The 15,148-nt window shown below is 40.0% G+C and overlaps 1 protein-coding gene across 1 annotated transcript; it reads left to right on the top strand.

Moving 5' to 3' along the window:
• The first annotated feature begins 6,856 nt into the window (after nt 1–6,856).
• On the top strand, nt 6,857–8,664 carry LOC122062722. Its single transcript, XM_042626365.1, has one exon. The coding sequence runs from the start codon at nt 6,960–6,962 to the stop codon at nt 8,505–8,507; it is 1,548 nt and encodes a 515-aa protein (XP_042482299.1). The 5' UTR covers nt 6,857–6,959; the 3' UTR covers nt 8,508–8,664.
• Nucleotides 8,665–15,148: the final 6,484 nt, after the last annotated feature.

Below are 15,148 nucleotides of genomic sequence, written 5' to 3'. Positions count from 1 at the left end.
TAGTTCTTCTGTCTGAAAGCTACTTGCTACCATTCGGTCTAGTCCAAGTCCAAGCAGGGAATCTGTGAAGCTTCCCATTGGTCCGATGGCCACCGCCCTTTCTCATTTATCCTATATAAATGTTCTATCAAATAGATATGATCATGTGTGACTTGACTTGAGCACTTCAATTTTTTTAAATTGTGGGTCTTGCATGTTATTCCATAGATGGACACGTTAAAAAGGGTGGGTCTTGTATGCAATTCTATATATGAACACTTTAAAATGGTGGGTCTTTCTTACCATATTTGTTAGACTACTAGAAAATGTTAGGTATGGAACCTTCAGAACCGTCCAATGCCAGCACAGACGGAAATGGGGTTGGCCATCCATCAGATTGGCACCAAATGCAGTTTATACTTTTTCAAGCACTCTAATTGGTCCTTCGGCTCCCACATGGCAGACCAGTACACATGCCTGAGTAAAAGCAGGAGCCATTTTGGAGTCTCCACATGATCATGATCTGATGGTTTTGATCGTTCCTATGGCTTGAATTTCACACTCTTGTGCAAATTAAAGAAGCAATCTCAAAATCTTCACAATATAGTTTAACGCCAATGAACCAACTGGGGAGAAGATAAGAAGGATCGGGATCCTCAGTTAAGCGTTGATCCACAGATCTTGCCTATAGTTATTTGGGCGATCGACATGTATTTAAGCGGTGATTCGATGGCTCTTGACGCGATGCCTTTGTTCTGATCAGCTGAAGCATAGTTGTTGGATCATGGCTTGGACATGTGTAGATTGCCCAAGTAGTAATGGGTCGACCTGGGTGATCAATGTTCAGGAGAGGAGCCCCATTCACATAAGAATGGGTTTTCTGGTCTTACAACCTGCAGTATTTTGGGGACACGAGAGGAATAGAAGGCGTCCTTGGGAGGGTATTTCAAACACAATTTGTCCGATAGTGGGAGATATATTCCATTTTCATGGTAAGAGATCCCATTTATAGCCCGGGGACCAAAAACACCTAAAATTTTTACCCAAAATGAAAATTTCCAAAACTCCCCAGTAATAAAAAAATTTAGGTTCTCTAGAAGGTGTTCTATTATTATATATATAATACATAAATTAATTAGACTGTTATTATGCAAATTAATCAGTTTATCAAGGCAGATAATGACCATAAACCATATAAAAGGGGAGGGGTGTGGGATTTAGCTGCTAGTGCTTTTTTTGGATCAGGAATATTCAAATTAAAGAACAAGCTTCCTCAATAAGATGCTCCATTCCTTATATAAGAACCTTTTTAGAACACAACCTCTCTCTCTCTCTCTCTCTCTCTCTCTCTCTCTCTCTAAGGGACATGCATGACTGTTTATAAAAGTCCCGCTTTAAACATTGTGATGCTCGTGCGTTTGTAGTACTATATAGATCTCACGCACAGCCTCATATATAGCAGGAGGGTGGGTCATCATAATAATGATCATCTATGAATACTAAGAGCCTGTTTGGTATCGTTTCTGTTTTAGAAACGCCGTTTCGTTTCAAAAACGAAAATTTCAGTTTCTATGTCAAAACGCAGTTTTTAAACCAAAAAATAGAAAATTTCAGATTTTTATCGGGATTTTTTTTTTTCGTATTTTGGAACGAAACTGGGAAGACGGAACTCCATTCTGGAGTTCCGTCCAATCTCGTTTTTTCAGTTTTTTTTTCACTTTTTGTTCCAAAAAAATAGAAACGGACCATAAGTGCACCAAATAGAAGATTCCGTTTTTTCGTTCCAATAGAACGAAAAAACTCCAGAAATGTTTTTTTAGAACGATACCAAACGGCCCTAACAATCTGATTCTGACCTGACCTTATAGCTCATGCGTGCCTAGCAACAGTACTACTAATTGTTACTTTGCTGCTCGATCATGTTATTGCCAGCAAGCTTTGAACATATTGAAGCTCTCTCGTACTTGTGCAATCTTATCTCACACTCACATAGCAGTCGATCGACGTACAGGTTCATAATTTGCATATATCGCTAACCAATCTTCACCTATATGCATGGCTATATATGCTGTTATTAGTTAGCTACTCATGCATGCAGCAATTTATTCTTGTTGCTCATATTAATGGGAATGGTGGCCCTTTGTTCACTCAGATAGACTTGGAGAAAATCTTCTTACTTGAATACAAGAACTATAACTAGCTAGTTATTGCTGTTATAATGTGCCTGTGCATGGCATTGATAAAGCCTTGTGGGGTGTCTTCCCTCACATGGAGAACATTTATTTCAGTTTCACCCATTATCATGTAATAATACTCAAAGAATTATTATTATTATTATTATTATTATTATTATTATTATTATTATTATTACTAATATCCTTCCTCAATCAAATTAGAGTGTCATATCCTGTGGTTGAAGAGACTATTTTTTTTCATCATGAGTGAAGAAAAACTCGATGCACCAATCTTTGTTAGAAGCATGTCTAACCCTGACTCCATTATGTACAACCCGGTTGCTTGACTTAATAGTAATTGCACACTTACTGCAACAATAACAATGGTATTGTGATCATTGTGGTGTCCCACCAATCTCTATCCTTCTTTCTATCTCTATAAATGAACTTCCTCCTATTTTTGTAAATGGAGTTCAACAACCCCTAATTTCAATTTAGATTTAATTTTTATAATTTAACATTAATGATTTTTCATTGCATGGTGTCCTTATATGATATTTTTCTGGCAACCCATCGAAGGAGAAGAGATGTTGTTTAAAGCTTTGGAAAATAGGTGGTGTACATGAGTTGAATGGATGGCCAAGAATTTTTTTTTTTAATGGTTGAGACCAAAGTAAATATTAATTGAAATTTATATATTGTCTGTTTTTTTCTATAAGACATTCTAAGTTCTGCCATATGATAGGTTTTATGTGGCTGAAATTTTGTAAACAAATAGATCTCGAACTCTATTGCTTGTATGTCAAGTTTTAGAAAAAATCTTTACCAAAGAAAAAAAAAAAGTTTTAGAAAAAATAGACTTTGGTCAAATGATAAAATAAAGTTTTGAAAAATTCAAGAATACTAAGTTGATGCATGTCAAACAAATGAGAGAGGTATGTGATAAAATTTGAGTGTGAAATTTTACATGTGAAAAATCCAAACAATTTCCTAAATATCCAATTACTAAAATTACCACATCAATCTTCCATGTAACACTTAAAATACCCATATTGCAAAACTTTTACTATCTATTACGAACCATAGATGATAATTGTAACTGAAACTTAGTCAGTGGAATTAAGCTGCCATGTAGTTCAAAAAAAAAAAAAATTAGAATAATGCAATGATTTTTGGATCAATTTTTCAAATGAACGTTAAGGAAAGAATCTATGTAATAGACATCTAATTTTATGATCACGTGGCAGATAGATGTGGCTGAAATTTTGTGGGACACAAAGTCCCCAACTCATGTCAAATTTCAAACCAATCCAAGTTTATCAAGTGGTAATACATGACGGAAATGAAAGATTAAATTTAAAGTTGAAATTCGACGACATACATCATATTTTGACCTTTTCCAAGATATTCAATAGTTAGATATGCCATATCACTATTTTAAATGAAAAATTAGGTTTTATTCATTTGTTTTTATTTTTTTTGGAAATAGATTGAAAATTGAATGGGAAATTGTCCAGTACACCCCTAAATTTGAAAATAACTTGGCGTAACCCCTGAAAATGAAAATAACGTCTAGTAGACCCCTCACTTTTTCAAAATTATATCTAAAAAACTCATTCTGTTAGGTTTAAGGCGCTAAGTGATGATGTCATCAAGCATTTTTTTTGCTAAATGGCCAATCTACCCTTATGGGTATGTTAAGTTACTATAATGCCCTTCGTCCCCAATTAGTAAAGCAAAGATTAGAGTATGACAATCCCTAAATTGACAACCGCTTCAATTCTGGATTCACCAGTGATTTTCTTTTTTCTCAGGAATGAAAGTTTCCAGTGGTCAAAATGAAAGTTACCGGTGGCCGCGAGATCACTCAGCGGCATCAATTGCTTTCGAGAAGAACCGCCTGCGGTTCCCATTGCCCGTTGCCGGAAGTTGATTCGTTCCCCTCTTTTTGGCCAAATCTGTAAAAAGGGACACTACTATTGGTTATACAAATGCCTTCCCAGATAATTCATTCATGGACGTTTCGTGAGCTCTTCGAAGCTTTTCTAGATCTTTGGTTATCGCTTCTCCTGCTATGTGGATCGGTCCTTAGCTTCTTTGCTTCCAAATTCTTGGGTTTCTTCGGTTGGCACTTGCTTGACTTCTTGCAGATGTTGCTTTTTGATTTCCCAACTCAGAAGATCACTTCTGTTCAAATGTCTGTGAAGACCCACTTCCCATTTGATTCCATCGGGAAGAATGAACAAGGATGCCAATTGGGTGTTAGATTATTGGGAGATAATGGCCGCTTTGATGAACCTAAGGAGATCGAGGGAGAATCCTCTTGCAGCTCCATCACCGAAGCCGATAGAAGATCTCATAGCTTTGCTATTAGAAACTCATCGCCTAAGAGAGAATCGGGTGGGTTTGGATTGATGGGTTCTGCTGAACTTGATGGCTGTGTTGATGTTAAGGGGAAGGGAGTTGTGAATCAGAGGCAACAGTTTGATTTACGTCGATTGCTTGTTCTACAGAGCTCTAACCGTCACTCTCCCGAAAAAAATTTGCTGTTATTCGAGTTGCAGGAACTTTCCTGCAACTTGGCCTTCTGCTGCTAACGGTTTACTCTCCCAGCTAAGGTCGTGGCTGAGAGAGAGTATGTAATGGTTTGGAAAAAAATGAGTTCTTTTTAGAGTTTAAGTATAAGGGTAAAATGGATATTTCTCACTTTCAATTAACGGTGTTATAAATTAGGAGTGCGATAGATAATATTTTCATTTTTAGGGGTTACGTCAAATTATTTTCAAATTTAAGGGTGGTACTCAATAATTTCCCAAATTGAATCATCTAACATCGGTAAAAGAGGTATGCAAGAGTAGTTTGAATATGTTTGGACGTGACAGGGAAGCCGAGAGAGACAACCACATGAATCATCCCTATCCAGCACTTGACTAAGGAAAGGGAGGTGGACGCAACCCCTGCCGTCATATGAGATAGAGACTATTAACTTCCTTTTCCTTTGTGGGATAGGGCAATAATTCCTTGTGTCCTTTTTTGTTTTAATGATAATTGTTTTTGAGAGGGTGAATGCTAGACTCCACCATCAGAGAAGGACGACTTATAATCTCTTAAGTGTGAGATGTTAATCCTTGCTAAATGAGCTACATTAGTTTAGAAGGTTTGTTTCCCTAATTATATATCTACAATTTAAGTGGAGATCGTAATGATGGATTATTGCACTAACCCCTCTAAGGATTAGGCAAAGTACACATAAGTTGGTCCGAATATATTAACAAAAAAAAAAACTATACTTAGGTGTGTACAACTAGACAGATTGAGTTGACGATAGACATTGGAAAAGCAAATCATAAATACCACCTTAATTTCGAATCAAGGGCTACCAAAAGCTCTGCTAGGACTGCTTTTAACTAGTCTTAATTTCAAATCAAGCCAGGTTCTGAAGGACCACTTTCAAGGTGGTCTACTTGGCACCATGGATCTAGGTATCGATATCATATCATTAGGACTCAATACCGGTACATAATCAAACACAGATAAACCGATACAATAAGAACGTAGCTTTTTCTATTTTAATTTTAATTGAAATCAGACCAATACATCCCCAATGCCGATGGATCAGTCCGTATCAGCAGCACCATCATTGATACCGTGAATTAAAACCTTGTTTGCCACCACCCTAGGAAACACATGATAAAATGGTTCTGAGTGATTCATAATCCACAAGGAACTGGTTCATTTTTGAACCCAACCAAACAGTTCGGTCTGGTTTCAAACAAATGGGTTTGTTTTGGGAATTTTAGTCCATAAGAATCGACCAACATTTTAATGGGTCCCACTGGCAAAGAAAATATTATTTTATAAACGGCTTCAAAAAAATTAAGAAAAAGAGAATTTTCATAAATCAGAAATTCCGATGCTCTGTTTTCTAATAACTACGTGTGAGAATGTGGCTCATCGGTATCAGCAGTGTCAACTCGAATCAGTTCTTCACACTCTTTTATTGGATTCTTAAAATCTTAAAATCCCATAAATCTCGATCAACGTGAGAAATTATTATGATTAATTCCTAATTTCAATAAATCATCCTATCTAAGTCCCCTAATTTTGGGCTTTTTCACTAACTTTAATTTTTTAAATAAACCCCGAAAGGAATTTGAGGCACGTGGTGCACGTGCAAGGTATCCAAATCGTCCTAGTAAGGCCCCACATGGATAATCTATATCGTCGGTGAATACATATCTGAAACATTTCAGGGAATCTTGATTCCTGATTTGTGGACAGTAAGGCTGTGTCGGTCCCGTACTTCTTTAGATCCGTAAGTACTAGATTATACAATTACTTACGATAGTGGGTGAAGTGGAGGACAAGAGCCATAAAGGCAGGCGGAGAGGCTTTCTAGGCCAATTAAAGAGAGTGAGATGGGGTCTGACCTGTCCAGTCTCTCTTTATTCACACGTGTCAGATGCATCACCAGCATTTCCTCTTTAATGCAGCTAAAAAGATAGTACAGAAATAAGTCGTCCTTCCCTTCCATCCGCCATCCAAAAAGAATATCTAATCTTGGTTCCTAAGAAGAGGAACAAGACCCACTTGAACCGCTAGATCCAAAGCCGTGTTTTTTTTTACGATTTACCCCCTCTATCACACACGCACACTTGCTGAATTTTTTTTTTTTTGGTAACCCACACTAGCTGAATCGCTGTCTTTGACGCGGTTTCTTTGTGAGTTTGGCTCTTCTTTAGTTTCCACTTTGGGTTCTTTCGCTTCTTTGAGTGTGTGCGCGTGTGTGTAGAGAGAGAGAGAGAGATGGGTATCTCAGCAAAGGCGAAGAGCGGCAGTGATGGCTGGGGTTTGGGGTTTCTTTTAGTTTTCTTTCCTGAAGAGGACAACGACGATGACAAGAACGTTGACAAGAAGAGGCGGCTTTCATTCTCATCTTCTTCGTCTTCATCATCCTCAAGGTCAACAAGTAGCAGATGCAGTAGAAGCAACCTTCTCATCAGTAGAGCCCAATCTACTTTCTCAATTTGTGCTCTTCTCCTCTTCGTCTCTCTTCTTCTTTTCACTCTCTGTACTTTCGAACCTACCTCCACCAATTCTGCATTCCCACGAAGATGGCTTTCTCAGGATTCGAGAAACTCCAAAATTAAGTCCAAGAGATATTCTTCTTCTTCTTCCTCGAACTGGGTTTCCAAGATTTGGGAGAGAAACAGTGATTCGAGACCAATTTCAAGTGTTGCTTTGCAGGGGATGGGTACTCTGTTCAGGAGAGGAACCCAAGCAATGAGTGATCTTCTTGTAGCGCATTTAGACGAGGACACTACAGACGATGAGCTTCGCTTGTTTCTCAGGACTTTACATCGTTCGGGTCTTACTGCGAGATCAGATGTTGTGCTCATCTTCCCATCTTCAATTCCTTCAAATTCCACTTCTGTAATTCAGGAAGAAAACGATTCCTTCTTGAAACTCGTTCGCCTTCACAGAGAAAGCAACAATTCGGCTAGCCTGGACACGGGTTTCGATGTGACCCACTTCGTGAAATCAAATTCAGGTGACCGACAGGAACAGCAGCCATTGTGGGGGAGGCGAATTCATGGAAACTGGAGCGAAGCAGAGGGAGGTGGCGGAGAAGACGAGTTCACTGAGTTGAGGTGGGGTTCGGTAGTGGGTTTCGAGTCCACAGAACTTGACCCAGAGAACTCGCTCGCCGGGTTCTTAGATCACGTTCCAATGAGCCTAAGGAGGTGGGCTACTTATCCAATGCTTCTCGGGCGAGTTCGGCGCAACTTCAAACACCTTATGTTGGTGGACATCAAAAACGTGGTGGTGCTCGGAGATGCACTCGCCCGAGCCAGGAGTCGAAGCGCCGAGTCGGTGTATTTATGGACGACAACGGAGACTGCGCATAGAGGACACGGCCGGAAAAACTCAGACAAAACTCAGTCTCGCAACCAGAGCGAGTCAAAACAATTGAACCCGGCAGCGATCGTAGGCGGAGCTCGTGGTGTAAGACGCTTATCGAACGCAGTGTTGACGGAGATCGTTCGAGCTGTAATCCAACACAAAAGTAGAAGCAAGGGGAAGAGTTCGGTATCCGAGTCGGCAATCTTGAACCAACTCGTTCAGAACAGTTCATTGTTGAAGAACATAGAGGTAATGACAGCTACCGAGTCCATTCCCGATCCGAGTTGGTTCGTGAGTCGAAAGTCTAATTCCTCTGAATTTTCGAAATCATCGAATTATCCTTTAGTTCATCGTGGGAATAATAATCTTTTAAATCTTCATTCAATTCTTCGTAAAGAAATATGTTCATTCGTTGAAGACTCTTCTGTTTATAGAGATTGTTCACAGTAAATACAAATTTTGAAGAACTCTAGTAGAAATATAGTTATTTAATTTTATTTTCTCCCTTCCCTCTACCACCCCCACACTTGTAATCAATACAATTGTTAGAGAATTAAGATAACCTTTGTAGCTCTATTTCAATAAAAAGAGATTCTTGTTCTTCTTCTGGGTCTGGTCTTCTCTCTTCTCTCTTCTCCCTTCTCCCTTCTCCCTTCTGCCTATCATGTTCATATGATAACAGTTTCTTCTCTCTCTCATGTTTTCAAGATGCTAGTTTTCAGGATTCTTGCATGATACAGGCAGGCTGGCAGCAAGATGGGTTTCATCTGTGAGTGTGAGAGATTTCTCAAAGGGGTCCCACTTAAGGACATTTTTGTACCAAATGATAACAAGTGATTGCTAAGAATTTTAGATTTTTATTAGGGTCACTAATTTCTAATTTCACATGTCAAAACATGGTTTAATTATGCCAAGTGAGGTGAAGCACCTCATGTATCCTTTTTATGTTCTCTTCAACAATTAATGTGCTGTTAAGGCGTATTGAGGAGCGTGAAAAGGAAGGGTGGGGTTCTGATTTGGTGTCTGTTTCTAGAGAGAGAAAAGCAAAAAGCTTAGAGAGAGAGAGAGGAAAGGACAATGAAGGGAATGTGAGGCAACTAAGCGAAGGAGTCGAGAACGCATTCATTAAACCCACGTGTCTCGTGTTTATCTTGACCTTTCCTTCTGCTTTTATCGGAAGAAGGTAACTAATTTACCTTTCATTCACCCCAAGTCCCCAACTCTCTCTCTCTCTCTCTCTCTCTCTAGACTATACTCCTTCCCTTTGTTTTATTTATATATGTATATGTTTTTTCTGCCAACTCCACTGCCAACTATATAAATATTAATTTAATAATATTTGCTTTCCCTTTCCATGATTAGAGTCTACTATATTTTAGTAGTCCAAATGTAATAAAGTAATTGGAGTGCTATAGAAGTGGGATTTTGTTAGTTTAATAAGGCTCGTATACAAAGAAGGCTTTGTACTTTCCAATACTTATCTCTTTCCATAAAATGGAATTAGAATTGGAGTAAAAAGTGAATCATTGTTCAGGAAGACTGACGGAGAAAGTCAAGTAAATCAAGCAATGGGATGGACAACTTCTTTGTGCGTTGGGTCATTGGTTCTATAATTCGAGGATGATTGAATTTTAACAGAAGATTATCCATGCTGTGGATACGATTGGGCCAACTAGGATCGATCAATTCAACTCGGACCAATCCAAACATGATCCGGATCAATCGAAATGGCCCAACATAATACAATAGAAAACGAGAAAAAAAAGGAAATTCAGGCAGCCTTTGTACCAAGCAAATACGGTTCAGGGCTGTTGTGAAATTTGAAGATCCTCATGAGTCTTTTTGTTAAGTGGGACCTCTTTTGTAATTTTCTCCTCTCCTATGTTCAAATCTCTCTCTCTCAATCACATACAAAAGTTGTTGGTGAAATGTCTGCGATAAAAGACGAGGCATCTAGTCACCACCGACACTAAAATAAGTGACACGTGGCAAATTATAAGCCAAATGGGATGAGCGTAACAAAAGGACTTGCAGATATACACAATTATTGGTTGTGTTGGTCCCTTCTTGGAAAGCTTGTTAGCTTATAATTAATGGGGACCTGAGAGAAAGAGAGAGAGAGAGGGGTTCTTACTGTGCATGGCTGGCTACAATAGAATTTTATATATCATCCCTGAAAACAAAGTTTTTGGCCATATCTATGGATTCATTCACCCAGCTTGTTCTTATTGAAAAAGACTACAGACCCCACCCTCTGCCTCTCCTTTTTTGTTTTGTACATGAGAGAGAGAGTCGATGCATGCAAATTTCTTATGCAAATGTTCTGTAAACATTTTGTACCACAGTACTCCACCAATTAACTAACTCCACAGAGGTGCCAACGGGTTGACAGCCTAATGAAAAGAAGGCTTTGCCTTATCATTGCTCGAGCTGATTATTATTATAGTTTTGAGTTGATACACTTTATTATCGTTGGTTGATCTTATGTATTATTGAAAACATTGCTAATCATATTGAGGTTTCAATGGTAAAAATATTGGGTCTATGATCACTATCATGTAGTATTTTTTTATTTATAAAAAAAAATGATGCAATAAAAATAAGGTATAATTATTGATCTACAGCCCAAATCAGTTGGACGGATGAAAACTAAGTGGTTCAATTTGAATCAACTCAAACCAAACCCTTATCGATTTGGTTTCGATATGGGGTTTTATGAAACGGTCATAAACTGAAACCAAAAAAATATGAACAATCCGAAAAAAAAGATTAATCTCATTGGCTTTCTTTTCCCTCTAACGTTTATTGAAATTACAGAATCATCCTTTTGGAATTGCAAAGAATGTTGAAATAATGAGACTATAGTTTTTTTTTTTTTTTTTTTAAGGCGGGTGATTAGGGTGCAGTGGAGGAGCTTTATTACACATGCAGATGCGCCATACCTTTTGGCTTTTGGTTTTTGGCTTTTGGCCTTTGTTTTTTCTTTTTTCTTTTTTCTTTATCTATTTATTCCCCCTGTGAGCTTGTGACCGTTGAACAAAGGGGTATCAATCGGTCGAGCCAATCCGATTTTGATCGGGTTTAATCGGGTTTGAAGAATTTTAAAGGTTGCACCGTGTTCACCCATTTAACTAATCGGGCTTGGTTAGTGAGGACATGGTGCATTTTATATTCGGTCAATCGGTCTTGGGCTATAATCGGGCTACTAAAATCAAGCCTTAATCGGGTTTTAGTCGGGCCTTAATCGGGCCATGGACATGTTTAATGTTAAACGGGCGTAACCGGTTTTTAAACGGGCCTTCTTTAAAAAGACTGAGCAACAACGCTGTGACGGACGATGTTTGAAACCCCAGAGTGAAGTGGGCTGGTTGGCGGTGGATTCGAGTGCAGTGTTGTGCTCACTTGGATGGAGTCCACAACCCTCTCTCTCGAGTCTCGAGTCTCGACGCCACAGGTGTAGATACACCCTGAGAACAACCCTGGACAATGGGAGAGGACTCAACAGGCGGCGGCGACAGCAGCAGGAGATCGAGATTGGGTCCAGAGAGGTTTAGTTTGGAATCGCTTAACTTGAGCACCTCAATTTCGTTTAGATGGTAGGGGATGAAATTGAAACCACGCATCGAAGGTGAAGCAGAAAAGAAAAAGATGTAGAAGAGAATCCAATACCATTCCAGAATTTATGTAGTTAGTTGATTTTTTCATTTAAGCAATGTCGGTTTTATATAGATACAAAAACAGCAAAATCAAGGAACAGGGTAATGAAAATGGAAGATCCAAGTAAAAACGTACCTAGAAATGCAGCACTAACCAAGTTTCACTTTTCCCCTTGCAGACAGTGAAGAAATGCTTGGCAACAATGGAGAAATACAGCCGCGGTGCTGCCGGCGCAATAACAGTCGGCCAAATTGATACGAAGAGTGCTTGGAGTTGGCGACAATGGTGAAACACAACCGCCAACAACAGTCGACTGTCGGCCAAATAGAAATGAAGATTGCTTGGCCTTGGCGACTGGCGAATCGACGACAATGGAGAAACACAAAGGCGGGCACGGCGCAGTGTCAAACGAAGAGGAAGGTTGAAGAAGGAGACCGACTACGGACTAGGGTTTTGCCTTTTTGGTTTCTTTGTTTATTTTTTATTTTTAACTCTTTCATATGGGGTAAAATAGGTGTCCTACAACCGGGTCGGGCCAGGCCAGTGCAAAATAGACCGGTCTTGATCGGGTATTAATTGGTCGATCTCGATCAGGCACCCGACGGTCCAAGTATCAAGAGTGAGACCGATCGTTTGTAAACTGGTCAGGCTCAAGCCCGACACGTTTGGGTTGGGCCACTCTATAAACGGTCGGTTCCGTCAAGTCGGGCCACGAATTGACACCCCTAGTTGAACAGTATGAGAACATAAAAATAAAATGAAATGACCTTGTTGCCCTCATATTTACGAAATCATTTCAAAGCACATTCTAGATATGTAGATCCTCTATGCCAGTTGTTCAGAAAATCCTCTCCTTAAATATAACCAAGAACAAGGGTAAAATATTATGGGAGGAAGAACATTACCTGGTCGTGTGACCCTTGTATCATGAGAGGCGCACAAGGACATCAATAGAGGGATTTATACTCCCCAGGTATGGGGCCTTCATTTTGCCCTTGTGTCTAGGTACAAGGACCACATAATCAGGCACTATTCTTTTCCCAATATTATTGTCAAAAAGTGTGTTATTTTATTCAACGAAAAGTGTTTCTTGCGGGGTGAGTGTGGCTCCTATACATATCCATGTGCTAATGGGAACATGTGAAGAATCATTTATAAAAGCATCATTTTGTATTTCATGGGGAGCGAGACGGTGATTTCGCCCTTATATGTTTGGGCGCAAGGGCCACTTTCCCTCAAAGAAACAATTTCCCTTTCTTTCATATATCATAATACACCACATAAAAAGATGATATAATTATTGTGACAGTTGGATAAAGAAGATATTAGCCAAGTATAAAAATTCTAGAGTCTAAAATTAATCAAATACCCACTTATCAGCCTATATCTCTTGAATGCCTATGCATATGTACCAGCACTCTAAACATTACTATGAACCACAGTTTTAGATATTGGTGTTGGATTGACCATATCGTATGATTCGTATGAATACCAGCCAGATATACTAAGCCGATATAGATCATATACTATTGTATAAACATTTATCTTTTATTGAAAAAAAAAAAAAAGAGTAAAAAAAGAAACAGTTTCCTTGCACCGGTTTCTCAACGAAGAGACAATCCAGATATGATCCTCCTCTCTCCCCTTCATATCCTAGAATTGTGAAGCCATAAAATAAAGAACAACAAAAACCATGAAAATGGATCACATATCAGGTGACTTCTGAAATTGTCACCAACACCTATTAATGAAATAATGACTCCAGCAACTTTCCCTGCGTCTCATACCACGTGAATAGTTATGGGTCAGTTCAACTGATAGCTGGGAAACAAGGGTTGTCTTTCTATTTGCAATAAAAAATCGTATCGGCCACCACCAGTCCCGGCCTGATTCCAGTCATTATTTATGGAAAGATTAATCAATTGGATTAGTGTGGACCAATCCCTGTCCAAAACAGCCGATCCTCCCAAACAAATTTCAATTTTTTAATCATTTTAGTACTGATGCGGTAAAAATTGACCGGACGATCTTCTCTGCAGTTCTTGATGCTCTAGCCGACCTGCACAGAAGAGAGGACAAGGGAGAGCCGGGCTGACCCGATGGGGGACTCTCCGATGCCTAAGTCAGATCTTTCCACAGCAGATGCTCAAGAGAGCTTTTCCAGTGAGAGAAGTGAGTGATTGATCCCCTATGATGGAGGCTTACCTTGGTATTTATAGACTGCTGATGGAGAGAGAAGGAGAGACGTTTGTGGAGAGTCCAGTTTAAGCGTAGAGTCTTTGAGGTAGGGGTGTCAATCGATCGATCTGGCTCAGTTTCGGTCCGGGTTGAGTCGGTTTTGGTGTGGGAAAGTTGAAACCGAAACCGAACCAATAAGAAAATTCTGGTTTCGGTTTGGCTTCGGTTTCGGTGCGGTTTGGTTTCGATTTGTCTTCGGTTTCTTAAATCGATTTGTAACCGGGTTGGTTTTGGTTTTTGGTCTAGTTTGGATTCGACTTTCCATACAAATGTATACACAACTATGCAAATTTTGATTTTTTTAATGAATTTTGGAGTGTTTCGGTTTCTTACCGGTTTGGTTTCAGTTTCGGTCTGGGTTTTGAGTCGGTTTCGGTTTGGTTTCGGGTTCATCCGGTTTTCGGTGCGGTTCGGTTTGGTTTTGGGGTTGCAATACTCCAAACCGAACTGAACCAATAAGGCTTCGGTTCGGTTTAGTTTTGGGGTTGCAATACTCCAAACCGAACTAAACCAATAAGGCTTCGGTTCGGTTCGGTCCGTGTTGTTATCGGTTTGGTCCGACCGATTTTACCGGTTCGGTTTAGGAATTGACACCCCTACTTTGAGGGGAGTGGCGCTATGATTCTGGGAATATTCCGGATTCCAGGGTATATTCTGAGAATATTCTCCATTGATCTCGGAGGTGCAAGTCATGAGAGGGGTGGATGCCTCTGATGACGTGTAGTAGATAGAGTCCTGCCCCCATGATCAGGGATCACGTCCCTTGAATGTATGAGTGGATGTGTGCACGTTTCTGGGTGCATTACTTGACTGTGCCGAGCCGAGGTGACAGGTTGGTCGAGCCGAGGTGACTGGTAGCACGGCCTGATGGAGGGCCGAGATGGCAACACGGCCTGATGAGATGTTGAGATGGCAGTACGGCCTGATAGAGGACCGAGGTTGTAGCACGACTTGATGAGATGTCGAGGTGGCAGCACGGCCTGATGGAGGGCCGAGGTGGCAGCACGGACTGATGGAGGGCTGAGGCGACAGCACGACCTGATGGAGGGCCGAGGTGAAAGCACGGCTTGATAGAGGGCCGAGGTGGCAGCACGGCCTGATGGAGGGCCGAGGTAGTGGGTCAGTCTTGTTCAGGTTTGTATACACGCTTCAGCTGTGCTGAGGAAGGGGACATATTTTGCCTCATCAAGTACTAT

Source organism: Macadamia integrifolia, unplaced genomic scaffold, assembly GCF_013358625.1.
Source record: "Macadamia integrifolia cultivar HAES 741 unplaced genomic scaffold, SCU_Mint_v3 scaffold1095, whole genome shotgun sequence".
NCBI classification, from domain to species: Eukaryota; Viridiplantae; Streptophyta; class Magnoliopsida; order Proteales; family Proteaceae; genus Macadamia; species Macadamia integrifolia.
This window is presented reverse-complemented; position numbering and strand designations above follow the sequence as displayed.